The 22,057-nt window shown below is 49.6% G+C and overlaps 1 protein-coding gene across 2 annotated transcripts in view; it reads left to right on the top strand.

Annotated features, from left to right (window-relative positions):
• Nucleotides 1-1,421: 1,421 nt before the first annotated feature.
• The window catches only part of RCCD1 (RCC1 domain containing 1), a 154,143-nt gene continuing 133,507 nt past the window's right edge, over nt 1,422-22,057 (top strand). For both annotated transcript variants that reach the window (XM_086958178.1, XM_086958177.1), the window contains exon 1: nt 1,422-1,781. In XM_086958178.1, coding sequence (XP_086814304.1) covers nt 1,571-1,781 — 211 coding nt within the window. In that variant the 5' untranslated portion in view covers nt 1,422-1,570. The remainder of the gene's footprint in view (nt 1,782-22,057) is intronic.

Genomic DNA, 22,057 nt, shown 5'->3' with positions numbered 1-22,057 from the left:
TCTTGAGATCCCCATGTGTGCTGTCCAAGCTGAGGGAGGTGATGTGGCCTAATGGCCAGAGCTGCCGGCCTTGGCACTGGGGAACCAGATTAGAGTCTTCGCGTCGGCTCAGCACCCTGTGATTCTGGGCAAATCACTTAATGTCCCTGCGCATACCAAAAATGAATGTGTCCTTGTGTAACGTAACTGATGTTCGTGTAAAGTGCTCTGATACCTTTGGGTCGAGTTCATGCTATATAATGTGCAAAAAAAAGGCATTAAAAACACAATAAGTATCGCCTTTCATGAAGTTAAAGCCATTTGCTTTGCTATACAATACCATTAGCAAAGCAACTGGGTTTAACTTAATTAAAGGCGAGACCTATTGCATTTTCAATGCTTGTTACCGACTGCAATGAGCGCAGGCAAATCAATGTGCATGTGTTCACGTCTCACTAGTGGAGAACTTACGGCATGACGTCATGCCAGGTGAAAGTTGTAGGGGAAGGGAAATCCTTTAAAGAGAGTCATTTTCTCTCTGGATTCCCCCTCTCAAAACTTCTGAGCAACAACATTGTCGTGGTGTCACCAGGGCTTTAAGTAGAAGATTTTTCAATATTGTAGACAAGCCATAGTTGCTGCTTATTTATCTTATGCAACAAAGGATGTGGTCTCATGGCTAGCCTGCCGACTTTGGAGATGGGATACCAAGGTTCGAGCCTCTGGCCGACTCTCCACATCCTGTGATTATGGGCAAATCACTTTATCTTCCCTGCCTACCAACATGTCCTTGTGTAACATAACTGGTGCTCATGTAAAGCGCTCCAATACCGTAGGGACGAGTTCGCTCTATATAAATCTGCAACAAAAGAAAACTGGCATAGCGAATAGTCCTGACTTCTTGTAAGTATGATGTTACCTGTTGTATTATTTATCTGGATACAAACAGCCAATGCGGCACACAATACTAAGCACAGATTTTTAGTTTACGTGTATTAAGCCACGCCCTTAATTACATTGGCCGCGCTCCTTTGAGAGACCCCCACTTTATTCATCCCTCAAAAGCCTTACCGACGTTGACGTTGTTGAGGGTTCGGGTATAGCTGGAAGAAGTGGATATTTATTTGTGAACCAATGTGAATGCTATAAATAACTGGAGAAACACACATTCTCTCAAAATAGGCTCTAAAAATGCAAACTGTGATTAAAACCCTTGATCAGCTTAGTTCATGCAGACTCCTACATCGGAAAAGGCTTGAATTTCTTTGCTCTATTTCTTCCACTATGGCGACAATGTTGTTCTATTGCAGTAAATGAAGAATGTTATAGCTCTAGTTGTGCGGCGAGACGCTTTGCCCTATTAAGCAGCTCGGAAGTCGACGATACAAATGGAAGAAGGACAACAGTGGAAGCGATTTAATTGGGCACGAGTCGGCCATATTGGAACAGGAGAGGTTCTATTGACTGACGAACATCGCCCACTAATCAGTGTGTTTTGTGTAGACATGCAAGGAGTTCCATACTTGACTGTTCTAACTCTTGGGCATGAGAACGCTCCGGAGCTGCAAAGCCGGTGCAGAGACTTCAGTCAATGGCTAGAGAAAGTCTGAACGTACATGTGGACCCCAGGTCGTTGTGGTTTGGTTTTGGCTTTGGAAGTTTTGGACAGATTGTTTCAGGAGAAACGCAGCAGGTATATGCACCGGTACCTGTCCAGTTTAGTCCCGTGGAAAAAGAACATACACGCCCATCCGAAATCGGCCAGCTCAGTCCTGCCTGGAGCCACACTGCGGCACTGACAGGTTAGCGGGTGGACAGAAACATGAGTGAGATTGTCTAATTTAGGCGGAGCGACTGATGGTTTGATGGAACGATTGGAGGGAGGTTGATGGAAAGACTGAGGCGGCAACCAGTAAACGTTAAAGAGGGAAGTGGTGGAGCCACCGAAGGCGCTCTGCAGTTTCCTAGGTCCAAGGATAAAGTGCTAATCCAGTCCACGTTCTCCTTTTGCATTCTGGTTGTTGTATTCCCCATTTCACAATTGGGTAAAAAAATAATAATAACCACAAGTCCCAGAATGCAAAGGAAAGCCCCGAACAAATGTGCTACTCGCAGATGGACCTCTGAATCATTAAAAAAACAAGCATTTACAATGCAACGGTCTCGCCTTTGCAAAAGTTTGAGCTATTGGCGTTGTAAATAACAAACTTTTTATTTATGTGTTGGTTTTGAAAACAGATAAATAAATGGCATTGTCATTTACAATACCAATAGCTTAATCTCTCGCAAATGCGAGACCTATTGCATTTGCACACACACAGAGCCATACAATCACACAGAGCCACACACAGAGCCACACAAACACACACAGAGCGAAACACACACACACACACCCCCCCCGCCCCTCACCCGCCTCACCCATCAAGCTTGGGAGACTGGTTCCGTGGCTCTGGCCCAGCTCTCGGCCCCACAGTGGCGGGGGCAGGCTCCCTGCTGAAGAGGTGAGAGGGCTCGTGGGGGGCCGGGGGAGGAGCGCACCTGGGGTGGTGGAGGAGGGCACCTGGAGTGGTTGAGGGCTCCAGGGGTGGTTGTAGGGAGAACCGGGGTGAGGAGAGGGCTCCTGTGTCAGTGTCCTAGGGCACTCACGGTGCCAGGCAGCGTCCATTCTCTGGAAGGCACACCCACCAGTTCTGGCCGTTTCTGTTCAGGTTTTGTTTCTCCACAGATCTGAGATCGGGTTACAGATACATGTGCACGACTGCAGGGCAATTTTGTACTGATCGATATAATCATTAGATGTCGTGGATCAGTTACTTCTAATTTGCTTTTCTGTGTTTTATGCATTCATGTGGCTTAGGAAATAATTTCCCCATTTGTATTTCTGCTAATAAACCAATAACTACTGGATGAACCACTAACCTTGTGTTCCAGGGGAGTGTACTACCTACAATGAAGTGCTCCAATGCCTGTCTGGGGTTGTAAGCGCTATATAAATGTAATTAGAATACATTTCCTCGTTCTCTCTTTCGATCTCTAGCCCCTCATTCCTTCCCTCTCTGCAGTGTTTTCTGTCTCCCTTCTCACGCCCAGGTCCCTTCTCCTATTGCTCTCCCTCTCTGTCAGCTGGACTCGCCCAGATGGTTTCTGTTGGTCCTGCTAGCCCCTGTCCCCGTTTCCCACTCTGACTCCTTCTCTCGTTCACCCACTCTGCTTCCATCTTCTATTTCTTCTTCTCGCTGCCCCTTCCCGCCTTCCTCCTGCCTCGCCGGCTCACCCCCTCTCCCCCTTGTTGTCTCCTCTCAATCCTGCGCGCTTTGATGGGAACCTGCAAAACCGGTTTGAATAACTGATACGAAGAGGAAGCTGCTGTCTGCGCATCTCCAGCTCTGGAGTAAGCTTGAACCCACATAGGCCTCTGCATCGGATAGGAACATGTTCCCAGGGGCAGCATGCTTAACCCCTAAAGGTCCGGGGCACGTGTGAAGTAGTGCAACTCCTGCACTGCTGGGCCAACGGCAGCGGTTGTTTATTATAAACCCGTGCACATCTGATGTCTGTGAGGTGCTGCCATTTTCGCCTCCTCCTCTTTTCTATGTCCATTTAAAGCTCTGAGACTCGTGTACGTAAACTGCCATATATTGCGTTAAACAGGGACCCCCTGAGTGAAGTCATATTCCTGGATCAGGGCAAAACAGGTGATAGAAAATAACAGTATCCAGGCAACAACAATATAAATAACTGGCAAAAAGAAATTAGTATAACAATATGTAAACACAGGTAAAAGAAAATAAGGTAACCAATAATTATAATCACATATAAAATTTAATAACGGGGCGTGGCTAGCAGCTGATGATGGCGGCAGCAACCTAGAGAGGCTCCCGTAGCAAGGCGGCTTCCCGCAACAATCCGCATGCCTATCCGTTCACTAATCGTCCCAGACGGGGTGTCCTGGGTGCGGCGACCGAACGGCAACCGCAGGAGAAAATTGGGAGCTCTCGGACACAGGAAACAGGACGATAACATCAACTTAGTCCTTCACAGGCAAGGGGCCTAGTGACACGAGTGCAGCCGCGGTGTCGAGTCGAGCCCTTGGCCGAGCGGAAGTAGACCCTCCTCGGCACGATCGACCGGAAGTGCCCGCTGACGACAGCGCTCGACACCAGCGAATCACCGAACCGGCGGTTCCCCTTCGAACACTTGATCTCCAGCGTTTCCTATCCAGTGGCGCTACGAAGCAGTGCCCCACAACGGCACTCGGCCAAGACCCGTAACTTACTGCGCAACAACCGCCATCTTGCTCTGGCCTGCCGGGGCTGAATCGGGTCCGCTGCTGCCGGAAACACCACAACATCGACAGCGACCACTGGCCTATTCCCGAACTGAACCTCTTGAACGGCCGCCTCGGCACGATCGGCTACGGACGATCTGCTCACCTCACCACAGAAAGTGCCTCGCCGTAGAGCCAAAATGGCGGGGAAAGGGCCACGGCAAACCGCCGCTCAGGCGAAACTCGGCAAATTCGCCTACGACAACCAGGCACCCACTCAGCCTGAGCAGCGCAAGTCCATTGGCAAGGGCGCGGACAATGAAGGGACGAAAAAGGCTACTCTGGATGATGTCCTGCGTGCCCTGGAACAAGTTCAACAAAATGAGGATGCCAGTACTGATACACATGAATACTTATTAAAACGCTAAACCTGAAGTAAGATTCAAGGCTTGGAGCTGCTTAGTAGCTTTTATTATTTGCTTAATGTTATCAAAAAACGAATTGGTTCAAAAGTAAACAATATTACATGCTAGGTACAAAATTAAGGGAAGAAACAATCTTTCATTATGTCAGACATATCACAAGCATTCAACAATCAACCATTCAGGAACAATGGGGAGAACAAGAAGTGATATATTTACAGTGAACAATATTTACAGTGAACACAAAGATGCAGGAAAAGGCCACAGTCTGCAATATATTTCGAAAAGTTTTAACTGAAAAATTATTTACATAAAAATGTACATTCCTAATCAAAATTTGAATAATCACAGTTTTTTTGGTGGGATAAAGTGACAAAATAAACACGGTAATGTACAACGGATGATAAGCAGCAGAGCAATTCAGATAGACTTATCACCCACGCAGACTTGAGAGTGGTAATGGGAAGATTGTTTCTTCCCTTAATTTTGTACCTAGCATGTAATATTGTTTACTTTTGAACCAATTCGTTTTTTGATAACATTAAGCAAATAATAAAAGCTACTAAGCAGCTCCAAGCCTTGAATCTTACTTCAGGTTTAGCGTTTTAATAAGTATTCATGTGTATCAGTACTGGCATCCTCATTTTGTTGTTCTAGATACCGGCTCAGCCATACTGATTAGAGCCACCCCTTTGTAGTTTTCTGCTGGAACAAGTTCAGGCAACAGTGGGCTCGACTGCTACCGAGGTGACCCTTATAAGAGCCGACCACCAGAAGATGGGCGAAAGAGTGAAACAAGTGGAGGTAGTGGCTAAATCGCTCATAGAGGATATCTCTGACCTACAGGTGGCTATGGAAAATCTGCAAGCAGACAATAAACTCCTGAAAAGCAAGTTGGATGACCATAAGGGACGCTCCAGACGCAACAACGTCCGCATTTTGGGGGTCCCGGAATCGGAGACGAAAGGGGCCATGGACTTATACGTAGAAGACCTAATAAAGACCCAGCTGGCCCCGAAGGGGCTCTCCAATTTCTTTACAGTGGAGCGTGCTCATCGGGTGCCCGGCGGGACACCCACGCCGGGAGCTGCCCCGTGTCCCATCCTGGCAAGACTTTTCAATTTTAGAGATCGAGACACTATTCTCCAAGCAGCCAGGGTGGCACCACCTATCCAAATTCAGAACTCTTGTATATCCTTCTTCCCGGATTACACAGCAGAGGTCACCCGCAGGAGGAGAACTTTTTTGGAGGTGAAGAAAACGCTTCGCGAACAGGAATTGCCATATTCCATGTTGTTCCCGGCCCGATTGAGAGTGGTGGCCGACAAGAAGGTCTGGTTTTTCGACTCTGCGGAGTCAGCGAGAGACTGGCTGGAGGGATGGCGCACGGTGGATCGCGCCTCTAATCGTCGACGCAACAGGCCTGAAGACGACGGCCGACCTGGCTCACAGTCTTCGGCTAGGGGAAGTGCGAGCGAGTCGCCGTCACAGGAGCGCTCTGGGGCCGCTGGGGACGAATGAAACCCGCACGTGATGGACTCTGGCTTTCTCCCATAAGGATGGCTGTTCTCGTCGTTCATGGACGCTGGCCTGGACATCCCGAGGGCAGCAGAGGGACCGCCTGCTTTGGGGGACACTCTCCCCTGACGCGCAAGTACTCTGTTTTTGGAATGGTATAAGCGCTCTGCTGAGTTGGGGTGGCGGGCAGTTGCAGGTCCGTTTGGCAGGGAGGCAGGGTGGCAGGGTGGGAAGGGACGGGGGGGGGGGTGGTTCTTTTTCATGGGAAATTCACAAAGTCGATCTTGAACTGTACAGTATGCTTTGACTGTTATTGTAATGTTGCTAGTGCGATTGATTCTATATAGACAAACTGTGTGTCTGATCAATAATGATGGCGGGTGAACAGCTCAATGCCGCGAGGGTGGATGAGACGCAGACAAGCGGCTCCACTCTCCGACTTCTTGCTTGGAATGTGCGAGGCCTGGGTGATAAGGTAAAACGCGGCCTTGTTTTGTCCGAGGTTAAACGCTACAAACCAGACTTAATACTCCTGCAGGAGACCCACTTGGTGGGTGGCGCTACCAAGGCCTTGGACAGAAGAGGGTATAGAATGCTGGTCCACTCCGAATTTTCTACTGGTTCACGGGGCACGGGCATACTGATCAAGAAATCCTCCCACTTCATCACCCTTAGTACTAAAACCGATACTCAGGGTTGCTTTGCGGCGGTGGCAGGATAGTGGGACGGTCGCCCATTAACAGTGGTTTCAGTGTACATCCCACCTTCCCTACACTCGGTGATGCTACCGGCCCTGGGAGACTTCCTGCTGACCCTCCCGGAGGGGGACATGCTCATAGGTGGGGACTTCAACGCGGCTGCAGACCCGCAGCTCGACAAGTTTCCGGCGGCCGCCCTACCGGGGGGCCCCTCCCGGTTTCGGCGATTTCTAGAGGCACTGGGGCTGGTGGATGTTTGGCGCCACGTTCACCCGATGGTCCGGCAGTACACGTTCCACTCCACAGTTCACAACAGCCTATCTCGCATTGATTACTTCTTGGCTTTAGGGGATGGGCTACAGCGCGTAGATGAGGTAGATATACACCCTCGAGGCATCTCCGACCACTCACCACTGACTCTCACTGTCACTTCACGGACACGGTCCCGTCGCCGCATATACCCCATCCATGCCTCCTACCTTAAAGTCCCGAAGATCAGGAAGGCCCTTCAAAAGACCACAGAACACTACTTCACGGAAAATGCGCCAACTGCGGCCTCTGCTGAGATTCTCTGGGAGGCCTATAAAACAGTACTGCGGGGACAGGCGATAGGCTCTATAGCAACACACAGAAAGGAACAGACAGCTGAACACTCTGCCCTCGAGCTCCGTCTGCGCGAAGCCACTAATGCACACGAAGCCGACCCCACGGTTGATACGGCACACACCCTCACACTTCACCAGCAACTGTACGCAGACCATGCACGCCTCACGACACAGGGACATATAACCGACACACAGAACCGTGTATACGATGTGGGGGACAAGGCAGGGAAGATGCTGGCCTGGCTCGATAGAAGAGGGGGTAGCTCCAGGGGGATTCAGCAGGTGAAGGAGAGCGATGGCAGGATACTAACCGACCCCGATCGAGTGGTGGAGGCGTTGGCGTCCCACTTTGAAAAAGTGTACACCCCCGAACGAGAAGTGACCTTGATTGCGGCCCAATGTGCATTAAGCAATATAGATATCCCGTCGCTGCAGCCGGAGGCCGTAGCCGAGCTAGAGGCACCGTTTACCATCGATGAACTTCGAACGGCCATTGGGGCCCACCTACCCGGCAAGGCACTTGGGCCAAATGGCATTCCGGTTGAGTGGTTCCAGGCACGCACTGACGCTCTTTGCCCGCACTTACTTAAAATGTATGTGGAATGTCGAGAAAAAGGGATGCTCCCGCTGGACCAACGGACGGCCACTATTGTGGCTATCCCTAAACCCGGTAAACCCCCAGAGGAGTGCTCATCCTACCGCCCTATCTCTCTGCTAAATGCGGAGAGTAAAATCTTAGCAAAACTCCTGGCTAACCGCCTAATGCCACACCTGTCTGACCTTATCCACCCGGACCAGTCAGGATTCATGCCCCACAGAAACACCGCGCTCAATCTTAGAAGGGTACACGGGGTGCTGGCAAGGGCGGATTGCATTGACAATAGTGCTGCTATACTGGCTTTGGATGCGAAGATGGCTTTTGACTTGGTGGAGTGGGCCTACCTCTTTGAGGTCCTCTCACACATGGGATTTGGCCCAAACTTCATCTCGTGGATAAAGTTACTTTACACAGCACCGGTGGCACACGTGGTGGCGAATGGCCACATATCACGCACGTTTCCGCTTGGCCGTGGCACCCGGCAGGGCTGCCCTCTCTCCCCCCTGCTCTTTGCACTCTCCCTAGAACCCCTGGCTATTCGCATCAGAACTACCCCCCTACTCAAGGGGATTCAATGGAGGGAGGGATGGGAGGACCGCATATCTCTCTATGCAGACGACATGCTGGTGTACCTAACAGATCCTGAGCATGGCATACCAGCCCTTTTGCATCTCTGTAACGACCACGGCGAAGTTTCAGGCTACACCATCAACTGGAACAAGTCGGAGTTGTATGTACTGGCAGGAGACCCCCCACCACTTGGGCCGGACTGCCCTCTGCGGATGGCCGGTTCCTCATTTAAATATTTAGGCATTCACATCACGAAAGACCCTTCCGAATACAAGAGGCTAAACCTCTTACCACCACTGGATCGTCTCAAACAGGACGCAGGCTTCTGGGCCGGGTTGCCGTTAACGATGCTGGGGAGAGCCGCTTTGTTTAAAATGAAGTCCCTACCCCGTTTCCTGTACATCCTGGATAACACTCCATTCCCGTTGACAACGGGATACTTCAGGAAGATTGCAGCAGTGATCTCCGGATTGTTATGGGGCAATCGCCCTGCGCGCATAGCCCAAGCCAAACTCTGCAGAAGCTGGTACGAGGGCGGAATTGCACTCCCGAACTTGCACCTATATTATTGGGCAGCACAACTCAGGCCCATTAACCAGTGGCTACATGCACCGCAATCCGACCCGGCGTTCCAAGCAGACAGGGCTCAGTTGGGCGCCAATACCATACTAGCCCCACTTTATGATCGGAGGAAGCTCAGATCGCTTGTGGGCCCCACTAGGCTCACCGTAGCCACTTGGCATGTAGCCACCGCTGCACTGGGATGGAAAGGCTCGCTAACTAAACTCACTCCACTCTGGGACACGCGTGCTCTGGGCAATCTTCGGTTCAGTAAGGGGTTCTCCCGATGGGATTCCATCGGAATTTCCACGGTGGGGGACATGTAGGAGCGAGGGGATGTCATCACCTTCGCCCGTTTGAAAGAGATTTATGATCTGGGACCGCACGAGACATACCGATATGTGCAAATCCGCCACGCCTTACTCTCGGCCATCCCGGCTGGGTCGACTCTTCCTGAGTCCTCCCCGCTGGAGGATCGCCTCCTGACAGACTATATGGTAGAGAAGGCAACCTCCCTTACATACCGGAAGCTCCTCAATAACTCTCCAGATCCGTTGATGCCCCTCAAGGAAAGATGGGAGCAAGAGGTGGGCGCGTTTGATGAGCATGAGTGGAATGAGGCACTGGCCTCCCCTAAGGAGGCGGATATATCGGCCAGGCTGAGGCTAGTTCAGCTCAAAGTCCTCCACAGAACATACTACACTAGAACACTACTACACCGCATACACCGAACCCCAAACCCCTTTTGTTTGCGAGGCTGCGGGGAGGAGGGCACATTCTTCCATACATTCTGGGATTGCCCACGCATACACAACTACTGGCGTCAGGTCCTGCGCACTATATCTCAGGTGCTGGAGGTCTCGGTACTGCCGGAGCCACGACGGTGCCTCCTCAATGTATGGGAACCAACAGATTTGTCCCGGTATGGCCGCCTTTGGGTGACACTGGGTGTGATGGTAGCAAAGCGAGACATTGCGCAGCGTTGGGGGGTGGCAGACCTCCCGACAACATCACAATGGTGCACAAACATGGACAGAACGATGGTTACAGAACGGGCGGTATACCTAAGCCGGGCCTGTCCTGGCAAGTGGAACAAGGTCTGGTCCCCGTGGAACACCTACCGGGGCGACATCTGCGACCCGCTGCCAGAAGATGACCCAATGGACTCGGATGATGATGAAGGGTTGGAGTGAGGGTGGTTGGCTGTGGGGTGGGGTCCTTCAGGAGGGATTGGGGGGGGGGCGATGCTTTCTTTACGCCCTGCGTTAATTCCAGGATGAAAAAGGCTTTGTCGTATTCCAGGTACAATCCCGTATCTATCTAGCGATATACGTTAGCAATGATCGCACTGTGATTTCCCGATGTTTGGTTGTTCTTTTTGTTTGTTTTAAAAATAGAAAATGAAAACCTCATTTACCCTGTATGAAACATTTGCTTCTGCCCTTCACTGATTCTTCCGGCGACCCTTACTGAACTGACTTTTTCAACGTGTGCACTGTATTTACTTAAGGCTGTCGTTCCGATGTGATACTCAAGATTAGCGGCCGGCCCTTCGGGGTTGTAGGCGTCATGCTGTGTAAAGATGTGAAGGTATAATAAAGGTTTTCAAAAAAAAAAAAAAAAATTTAATAACATTGATAAGAATTGATAAACATGTTAAATCATAAGCAACGAGTATATAAAATGGCAATAAAAAAAGGGGGACTACAGTGTTCAAATATCGTAGTCTCTAATAACCAAGGGAAAGTTAAAAACTGTGATGGTTCCCATTGCTGATAGTTCAAGTTGATGTCTGTCTGTCAACGCGTTTCGACACAAAGTGTCTTCATCAGGACATTATCAGCATATTTCCGGCCTCAATAAGAGAAACAATGGCTCACCGGGCCCGGCCTCCCCCCGCTCCCCTGGGGGTGCGAGTCCCTCCCAGTACCAGACCCAAGGGGCAGATCCCGGGGGCCTGAACTTTCCAAAACCGCTCAGTCACACTATAAATAGATCATGGCCCCTTAGTCTGTGTGCAAAACTCTTATACCTTGCTGTTTTCGCGGGAAGAGGAAGGGGTCCGAGCAGGCAACCAGGAGGAAGGAGCCGAGGTGGTGGAAACACCACCATGTTTCTCCGAGGCGAGGCAGAAATGCCTCGGAGAAACGCACAGTCATTTTGGGATTCGGAGACATGTTTATCATTCTCTCCTCTTCCCATTGGCTGAAAGGTAAAATTCAATCCAATGGGAAGAGGAGAGAAAGAAAACAGAAAGAACATTAAAAAACACACCCCCGAATCCCAAAAAGACGGGCTTGAACGGAGTGATGCCCCTCTCCTCCAATGGCTGGCCTCCGTTTAGGAAGCCAGCCAATGGAGAAGAGGGGTGGGTTCAAGCCCCCACACTGTAAACATAAGATCTCTCCCTGCGAGACTGCGCATGCGCAGCCTATGCAGGTCTCGACCTAAAAAGGGGGGGTGGGGAGTTCTATATTAATGGACAATAGGGCAAAGGCGGATCTGCACATATTGGCAATTTTACCCCGTCCCAACTAGAGCACATACTCGGGGAACCCCTTTGGTAGGTCTCGTGTCCCTTGGGACATCCCTTTGCACTGCTTCAGAGCAGATGAAGATGCTGTTTAGTCGAGTGTTCAACAGAACAAACAAAGGATATTGAGCGTGTAATATTGTTGTTGCCAGGTGACTTTATTTTCACGACAAAATAATTTTACACTTTGTATTATTTGAAAGTTGCTTTTTCCCCCCAATAAACTGGCTGTCTTTCTTTACACTTTCATTTAAACGTAATCGAAGTTCTCAAAATCTACTTATTATTGTGATCTAAAAGACTAACCCTTTGGCTGTGACAACAGCATCGCCTCTAAGCCTCTCACACAGGAGGAACAAGTCTTTTATTTTATATCAGTATAATTTCTTACATTTAATTTGTTGATAGTGGGTAGCAAGGCTCTCTTTGAACATTATGAACGTGAGAACCTAGCTGTGATGATGTAATCGTTGAATCTTCTGCCTTGACATTAAGTATGGGGCGACCTAGAAAGGGGGTGCTAGTTGGGGAGTTTGAATTTAATGCACCAGCAATGCACTGAGAATACTTTAAGCAATGATCAGACTGTACAGTATGTAAAGTATTAATATACTAAATGCCAATAAAATCTGGTTATTAAAAAAAAGTATGGGGCACCCTAAGTGACATACGTGCAGAAAAAATAAATATTTTTTCAAACGCTCCATTGTATTACTGCAGGGAGCTCTTCGGAACACTTGACCACAAGGGGGTGTGTTTTTCATAAACACAAACACTGTGATGAAACTGTCATGCCGCATTCTGTTCTTTAAGCCTTCATTGCAATAGCGAACCTAACTGTGAGGCTCATTACGATGGCCAAGTGATCGCTACCGCCGGGCCGGTGGTGACAGTCGCTCCGCCATCTGACTCACATTTCCCCCCGCAACATTAGGATGGCGGGGGTAATCGCCTTGTGACTGCAGCGGTCACAAAGACCGCCCTCCAAGAGGTCAACATGCTTGTAATGGCTAGGCACCGCCCGCCAGATTACAATGCTGGCGTCAGCCAGCCTTTCCATGGCCGGGAACTGCCATGGAAAGGCCGGGGGATGCTGGGTTCTGGGGCCTGCTCCAGGCCCCCTTTGTGTGGGGGGAGGCTGTCTGTGCACTGGGGGGTTACCCGTGGTACCCCCTTCATTTCCATGCACACGATGGCAGGCACCGCATGGTGCCTGCCTCTTTGTGCATGGAAATGCACTACGTGACTTTGTTGCATTGCCAACGGTGCTGCAGCCAGCAGCACCGTCCGCAATGATCAGGGCCCTGGATGCACCCGCCATAGTGGCAGGCACATCCTGATACTTCCAGCGGGAGCGCCGCCTTACCGGCGGGCGGTCCCAGCACCGCAACGATGGCGGGTGGACTGATGTCCGCCCGCCATCGTAATAAGCCCCTAAGAGAGAATTCAGGTTATTTGCTATGAATAACAAACAGGCATCAGTACAAATTTGGTCAATGACCGGTCCCTTGAGGAGTTTGAACCCCAGATTTCACTGAATGCTAAGTTACTTGGATGCACCTTGGACACTAACCTCACCTTCAAGAAAAACGCTGGCTCATAACAGACGTCCATCTCTTTTAAAGAACGTGAAACTGTTTGTTCCAGAAAGACTTCAGACTACTGTTCAAGCCCTCATTCTCTTGCATCTGGGTGGTGGCAACGCCCTGCTCCATGACCCTACAGACTCCACACATCGAACACGCCACAACAAGTCTAATCCAAGGCTAGAAGAAATAAGATCACATCACCCCATCCTTGTGAAACTCCAATCGCTCCCGTTGCTTCTGCATCTTCAAAATGAGTTGGTTAATTTATAGTGCCATCACGATCAGCACCCCTGCTTATTTTGCAGACAAGCTCACCATCTTTGGTGGTTCTCGGCACACCTGTAGCTAGGAAGCCATCAGACTGTAGACTAAGTGTTAAAAAGGAAAAGCAAGGCAGCTGTCTTTTCTATCCATGCACTTAGGATCTGGAACAACATCCCCATATCCATCAGGACCACCCCAACACTTCCGATTTAGGAACGAGTTGAAGACTCACCTCTTTATAGAACACTACAACACAATGCATTAACCATCCAGGTTGTAGTGTGGAGGAGGCATTCCTCCAAAGCAGTGCTTTGGAGGAACTTTTCTTCTTTTAAACTAGTTGTTCACTGCAATACCGTTAAGAACCTTTTAAACTTTTCAATAGTTTTAAATTCACCCACTTCATTGGCAGCTTCTGGTTATTTTTGTTTGGTACTGCTCCTCAGGTCTGCCGCGGTCTAGCCATTTGTTGGGGAGGGGAACAGTCCCTCCCCCCTTCTTTTCTACTTCCAGTAGGAAGTTCACAGAACACCTCCGGCCAGCAATAAAAATCATGTGCTGAGATGGACGCGCAGTGGGTGTATTGTGGAGTAGGCATTCCTCCTAGGCAGTGCTGGCTATTGAAGTAAGTGGCACGTTTCTTCTTTTAAACTCGTTGTTCACTGCAATACCGTTAAGAACCTTTTAAACTTTTCAATAGTTTTAAATTCACCCACTTCATTGGCAGCTTCTGGTTATTTTTGTTTGGTACTGCTCCTCAGGTCTGCCGCGGTCTAGCCATTTGTTGGGGAGGGGAACAGTCCCTCCCCCTTCTTTTCTACTTCCAGTAGGAAGTTCACAGAACACCTCCGGCCAGAAATAAAAATCATGTGCCGAGATGGACGCGCAGTGGGTGTATTGTGGAGTAGGCATTCCTCCTAGGCAGTGCTGGCTATTGAAGTAAGTGGCATGTTTGTTCTTTTAAACTCGTTGTTGTGGTGTTGCGCTCTAGTCTACGAGCGTGAACGCGATGACGCGCACGCCATAGACGAGAGCGTCACACGCGCGCATGCGCAAGGAGAGCTAAGCAGAAGGCGCGAAGGGTTGGAACGGCAGTTGGCGACCGGAGCAGTGCAAGTTACAGCGCTCGGCGCTCTATGTGTATACCAGATAATCTGTAATTCAATAAAGCCGCTTCAAACCACAAGAAGACTCTGAGCATTGCGTGGGGACGCAGATACAACATTACAGAGGCGACGAGGACTGGGATCACCCCACTGTCCGCGCACAGCTGAAGTGGAGTCGATACCCGGAACAGCAGCATACCAACCCATGCCAAGGGAACAGGATATGTGAAGCGGCGCCAACAGTGTAACATAGAGCGTGGCAGCAGCGCACCGCCAGCACCAGACCTGAGGACCACTGGAGCCACAGTCACTCGGCAGAGGACAGACCGCAGGCCACTGCACAGGTCAGTGCTGTCCCGGAGGCGAGGGGTCCCTCAGCCAGCACGCTGGCAACCAAAAACGCAGGCCAGGAACCTGAGGAGGGCGAGCAATCCTCCAGTCTACCGCGAGGCACAGGTGATACCACCCCAGGCAGCCCCAGAAGCCAAGGGGACACCGCAGGTGGAGCGGGAGCCTCCAGAGCACCCGATAGCCCAAGGGCCCAAGCGGAAGCACCCAAAGACGAACCCAAGATGGCAAATCAGTCCTCCGCGTTGATGGCGCCTATTCCCTTCCTACCAAGACCAGGCGAGCCCCAGATGAAGTGGGAAGACTGGAGGGAATATTTCAGGAATTACGTAGAAGCGCTGGAAGACGAGAACGGAGGACCATACGCCCCAGCTCGGAAGAAGAGGCTGTTGCTCCACAACCTGGGCCCAGAGGGAGTGAGGGTGTTTGCCAACATCGTGCCCAAGGAACGCGACGCGACAGAAGACGACGTCTTCAAGAACGCGTTGGAAGACCTAGATAACCACTTTTACAGCGGTGTGTGTATCCATAGACCGATACAATTTCCAGCAAAGGAAACAGGAAGCAGGGGAATCTATAGATGACTACGTAGCCGCGTTGCGGCGTTTGGCCATCACGTGCAAATACGGAACACTGCAAGATGAGTACATAAAAGACCAGATAGTGATGCATACCACAAATAAATCAGTCCAGGATAAATTATGGGCACAGAGTGAGACATCGCTCAAGGACGTCATAGCAATGGTGAAAAAGGCTGAGATGTCGAAGCGCTGCGCTGACGCAGCCAAACGGGAAAGCACGCAGAAACAGATGGTCAACAAGATCGATGAGGCCTCAACTGCACACAAGCAAAAAGGACCATATGGAGACCAGAGGCAGGAACCTAGATGGACAGGGAAGCAAACGGGGCGATCGTCCACAGACAGCAAGTTTTCATGTTACAGGTGTGGGAGCACAGCTCACTCAGCACAGGACAAACGTTGCCCGGCGTTTCGCGCCAGATGCGCGTTCTGCGGCCTGGTCGGCCATTTTGAGAAAGTGTGCCGAAAAAAGGGGAAGAGGTCCACAGTAAAGTGTGTTGAGTCAGCACCGTCAGAAGCAGGGACAGAGGATGATCTGGAAGACGGAGACATGGTTCTGTGCATAGAAGACCAAGTACTGGATGTAACTGGGAAACGCACGGACAAACCGCGCACAGACATGTTCATCGGTGGAGTGAAAGTACACATCGCGGTTGACTCCGGATCGCCCTGGACAATAGTGCAGCGGTCCATATGGGAAGGAGACTTTGTACCTGTAATAGGACCTGGTCTAAGTCCACCGGACATTCGTGCCATCTCCTACACTGAAAACGCCATTCCCATGATAGGCTTCCGACCGTTGAAATTTGAATTCAGGGGAAGATCGGCAACCTGCAAGTTATATGTGGCGGAAAGAGGCCCCTCTGTACTCGGTTGGAGAGATGCAGGAGACTTAGGAATCAAATTGGATCCTGGGGGCAAAGAACAAATCCTCCTAACAGAAGAACCGCAAACCACCAACAGAGAAGATTGGAAACTGATCTACCCCAAGGTCTTTGACGGAACGGTAGGGAAACTAGACAAATTTGTCCACAAAATAATACTCAAGGAAGGGGCGACACCGGTGTCCCACAAGGTCAGGAATATCCCCATATCTACCATCGAAGTGGTGCAACTGGAACTCCAGAGACTGGAAAGTCAAGGCATTATAGAACCAATAGACAGTTCAGAGTGGTTGGCCCCCTTAGTTGTGGCCAAGAAGCCCAACGGCAAGGTCCGTTTATGTGTGGACCTCCGCGAACTCAACAAGTGTCTCATTGTGGAAAAGTTCCCTCTGCCCAGAATAGAGGAAATGTTGGCGAGAACCAAAGGTGTCACCCATTTCTCCACCATAGACCTCACGTCGGCGTACCACCAAATTGACTTGCATCCCACAAGCAGGAAATACACCTCCTTCATCACACCCCTTGGGTGCTATCAATTCCGCCGCATGCCCTTTGGCCTGGCATCAGCAGCCGCGGTCTTCCAAAAGTTGATGCATCGCTTATTCAAAGATATTCCAAGAGTCCAGTATTTCCAGGATGACATCCTGATAATGGGATCCAACCAAGAAGATCACGACGGGAAACTGACCAAGGTGCTCACTGTGCTACAAGACAAGGGCCTCACAGCGGAATGGAGCAAATGCAAAATAGGGATGTCATCAGTCACCTACTTGGGACACGAGATTGGGAGTCATGGCATATCTCCCAAAGGACAGAACGTGAAAGCCATCAAGGAAGCCAGAGCCCCGAGAACCAAAGAAGAGGTACTGTCGTTTCTCGGAATGGCCGAGTACTATAGTAAATTCGTGAGACACTTCGCGACCAAAACGCACAGAATGCGCCTACTCATCAGGGACAAGTCAAAATTCGAATGGGACACTGAAGCTCAGAGTGAATTCGACACTGTAAAGGAAAACATCAGTGAGGCCATTCCATTGCAGGGCTACGACCCCTCCAGCAACACCATACTGACCACGTATGCCAGCGACAAGGGCCTTGGAGCGGTGCTAGCGCAGGAGAGGGCGGATGGCCCAGTGGAAACCGTCAGTTTTGCCTCACGAGCCCTATCTCCCACGGAACAAAGATATAGCGTCATTGAGAAAGAAATGCTGGCTGTTACGTGGGCGATGGGCAAGTTCAGACAATTCATATGGGGCACCAGGTTCAAACTCCAGACAGACCACAAGCCATTGGTCAAAGTCCTGACGTCTTCCGGCCACGACACCGCTACCCCACGCATAGCAAAAATGACGCTGAAATTGTTGGATTATACTTATGATGTTGAATACCTGCCAGGAACTCAGAACAGGGTGGCAGACTACCTCAGTAGAGCTTCCGCCATGGAAGATGCTCCTGCAACCGCACCAGACATGGACGAGATGGTGGCGAACATGGCAGACAATGAGATGACGATAAGCAGGCAAGAATGGGCAGCAACATACGAACAAGACCAGGAGAAGTCAGAAGTCAAGCGACACCTCATGTCAGGCTGGCCGGACAAAAGGAGGCTCAATGCAGAAATGAGGAAGTTCTATGAAATCCGTGAGGAACTATCCCTGAGAGACTCGGGAGTCTTCCTATACAGAGGAGAGAGAGTCCTTCCCCCAGAAACCCTGATACCGGCATTATTGACTCAACTGCATGAAGGACACTTGGGCATCGTAAAGACCAAAGCCCGAGTGAAACAAATGTATTGGTGGCCTGGCATGGATAACCAAATAGAAAGGCAGGTGAGAGAATGTGAACAATGCCAAGGAGCGGATAAAATACTCCGACCTCTCAGACCGATCCTAGGGAAATTCGAAAACCCCCAGAACCCTTAGGAAGACCTGGCTGTTGATCTCCTGGGACCAGTACTTGACAACAGAGGAATAAATAAATTCTTGTGTGTGGTCATTGACAAATACTCGAAATGGCCAGAAGTGGACGTGCAAGAGTCCATGGACACCAACACAGTTTTGAGGTTCTTAACTTCCCTATTCTTGAGGGAAGGAATACCAAAGACAATTCTTAGTGACAACGGACCCCAGTTCGTCTCAGAAAAATGGACCAAATTCATGAAGAGGAACGGAATCAAATCGAAACATACAGCGATCTACCACCCAGCATGCAACGGCCAAGTGGAACGGTTTAACCGGGTTCTAATGGGCTCCATACAAGCGGCCATCATGCAAGGTAAAGACTGGGAAGCAGAGGTACAGAGCATGCTATGGGCGTACAGGATCACCCCCACCGTAGTAGGATATAGCCCTTTCCAAATCTTGAGAGGCCGTCTCCCGTTCACCCGGGACAACGTGGTGTGGAGAGAAAAAACTATAACCAGCAAATGGTCCCCAGCAGTGGTGCAGCACAACCTAGAAAAAGTTTAAAGAATATATGCTGCTTACTATGACAAGCGACACAACACCAAAGAAACCGCGCTGGAGGAGGGGGAATGGGTTAGAGTCAAACTTCCCAACGTGCAAAAGAAAGGAGAGAGCAAGTATACCCAACCCTTACAAGTCAAGGAAGTGCGAGGTAGGGCAGCCCTACTCAGCGATGGCAAGGTATGGCGAGAGTCAACAGGATTGTAAGGTGGCCCAAATCTGAGGAAGAGGAGATACGTATAGGAGGAGAAGAAGAGACATCCGCAAAGGAGGAAGGCCTGAGAGGTACCCCAGGGGACAGTGACGAAAGTAGAGACGGCGAAACATCGACAACAGAAGTAACAGGAAACCACACCATCCCGGCAGGTGAGGGAGAGAGAGAGAATCTGAGAGACACTGAGAGCACTCCTGGTGGTAACGAGGGTGAGGAGAGTAACCCGGTAAGGCGTACCCGCATGGGCAGAGCTGTCATTCTGCCTGCCAAATATAGAGACTATGACATGAGTGGACATTAGAGAAAGACTCTAGAGGTTTACATTTCTGTGTGTCAAAGGGGGGAGATATGTGGTGTTGCGCTCTAGTCTACGAGCGTGAACGCGATGACGCGTCACGCCATAGACGAGAGCGTCACACGCGCGCATGTGCAAGGAGAGCTAAGCAGAAGGCGCGTAGGGTTGGAACGGCAGTTGGCGACCGGAGCAGTGCAAGTTACAGCGCTCGGCGCTCTATGTGTATACCAGATAATCTGTAATTCAATAAAGCCGCTTCAAACCACAAGAAGACTCTGAGCATTGTGTGGGGACGCAGATACAACATTACAGTTTTTCACTGCAATACCTTTAACAATCTTTTAAACTTTTAAATAGTTTTAAATTCACTCACCTCATTGGCAGCTTCTGGTTCTTTTTGTTTGGTTCTGTTCCTCCGGTCCGCCGCGGTCTAGCCGTTTGTTGCTGAGGGGAGCAGTACCTCCCCCCTTCCTTACTACTTTCGGTGGGATGATCACATGACGCCTCCGGCCAGCAATAAAATTAGCAAAATTAGCCAGATGTGCAGCGGATGCGTGCAGCGGACGCGCCCAGCAGTCACGCCGCTTGCGCGCCGGTGGCACGCCTAAGAGAAGCTCCCTTCCGTGCCTGGACCAGGTCCAGGGCCACGAACCCTGACTCCATGAGCATAGATCAGGTCCAATCGCTGTCCCTCCGCCCCTCTTCAACTAATAACTGTCCCTGACTGGATTTGATGCTCCTTTTGGAGCTAAAACCGCAGATATGTTCAACGTGTGATTGTCAATATTTGAGTCCTACTCAGAGGACAGGAATGGAACCCAATTCTTCTATTTGCCCTTCTGGAACGGTAGGCAACATGGAAAACCCTAAAATATTTAAATGGGCCTTAGTTAATGCCAGGTCCCTTCCTAAACATAAAATTGAGATCGCAGACCTGATAGAAAGGTTGCACCTGGATTGACTTTTTATTACTATGTCCCGGGGAGATAATGCTTGTAGCCCCGACTTTGCAATTACAGTCCCTAAGGACTATGCCCTTTTCAGGCAGGATAGATTAATCAAAAGAGGTGGTGGTTTGGCGCTAATCTACCGCAATGAATTTTTAGTTTTCTGCTCGGATTTGAGCAATGAAGCGTGTGAGGCAGCTTTGTTCAAACTCGCCAGGGACAATCAAGTGTTTTTCTCCAGGACCCTTCTATATCGACCTCCAGGTTATAATAAAAATGATTTCTCAAGTATTTCAAGAATTAGCAGAGCATAGCCTCCTTTTAAACCATTTCACCGTTCTCTGAGACTTTAACTTCTATTTGGAAGCCCAGAAAGATAACAACACAGCTAATCTACTAGCTATCGCAGAATCCTTAGGATTGAATCAGTTGGTTAAGGAGGCTACGCACTCAGCCGGACACACGCTGGAAGGCCTCTTCATCAAAGATCCGTCTTTAAAAATTCAAAATATCTTTCCTGTGGTCTGGTCAGATCATTTGGTCATCATGTTTTCAACGGTAAACTTCGGAGACCAGACCGACTTGCTCAATACACCTGCTATGATCAGTTACAAAGATTAGAGTAAATTAGATCCTGTCAGCTTAGCACAGTCCTTAGGTGAACATATTCCCCCTTTACTCGAAGAAGCTGAATCCGCCGCGACATGCTACTCCTACTGGTTGATGGACTCATTCAAGGAGCTAGTGCCCACAAAAAATATCAGCGCTCATTAAGGATGGAACCGATGGCCTCTGGGTTCACAGTAGCCCTGTAGCTTAAAAAAACAAGCCTGCAGAAGGCAGGAAAGGAATTGGAGAAGAAATTATGATGAACAGATGAAACAGGCTTATAAGAGGGCACCAGGCACATACAAAGATCTTCTCATAAAGGCAAAACGCTGGTATTTCACTCTATTATTAGATAGTGCCTCCAATTCTTCAAAAGAAGTATTTCAAGTGGTTCAGAAATTCACTACCACCTCGAATAAGACAAACTCATCAGGCAGTCAATTCTTTTGCGATGCCCTTGCAAATGCCTCTAAAGAAAAAGTCAACTGGATCTTTAAGGACTTTGATAGTGGGATCCTTCCACGTTTACAAGCATCTTAGCGGAGGGTTCTAGGTGACTGTTCTATTACTCATTTCTTTGTCACCACACCAGAACAAGTGAGTTTCTTACTTTTGCAAATTAAATCAGGTTCCCAGTATAGCCCCTGCCCGTTAAAGATTTTGAAATTGGTCCCAGACATCATTGCAAGGAACCTGTCTCTCATTTTTAACACAATGTTCTCCACTGGTACCTTCCTTCTCTCTGGAAACAGGCCTCTATCCTTCCGCTTTAAAAAAAATCCAACTTAAATGTTGACGATACCTTGAATTACCGTCCAATTGCACATTTACTCCTCCCGCAAACATTTGTGAAACGATAATGAATTCTGAAAAATCTAAATACACTCTAGAAAATCAGCTTCCAGACTTCTCCCAGTTTGGCTTTCGATCAAGGCAACAGAAGAAATAAGGAAGGCAGTAGACAGTCGAGGTTCAGCGGTTATGATGGTATTGGTCCTTTGATA

The sequence above is a fragment of the Lissotriton vulgaris genome, chromosome 2_1, assembly GCF_964263255.1.
Source record: "Lissotriton vulgaris chromosome 2_1, aLisVul1.2, whole genome shotgun sequence".
NCBI classification, from domain to species: Eukaryota; Metazoa; Chordata; class Amphibia; order Caudata; family Salamandridae; genus Lissotriton; species Lissotriton vulgaris.
Note: the sequence above shows the minus strand (reverse complement) of the source record. Positions and strands in the feature narration are given on the sequence as shown.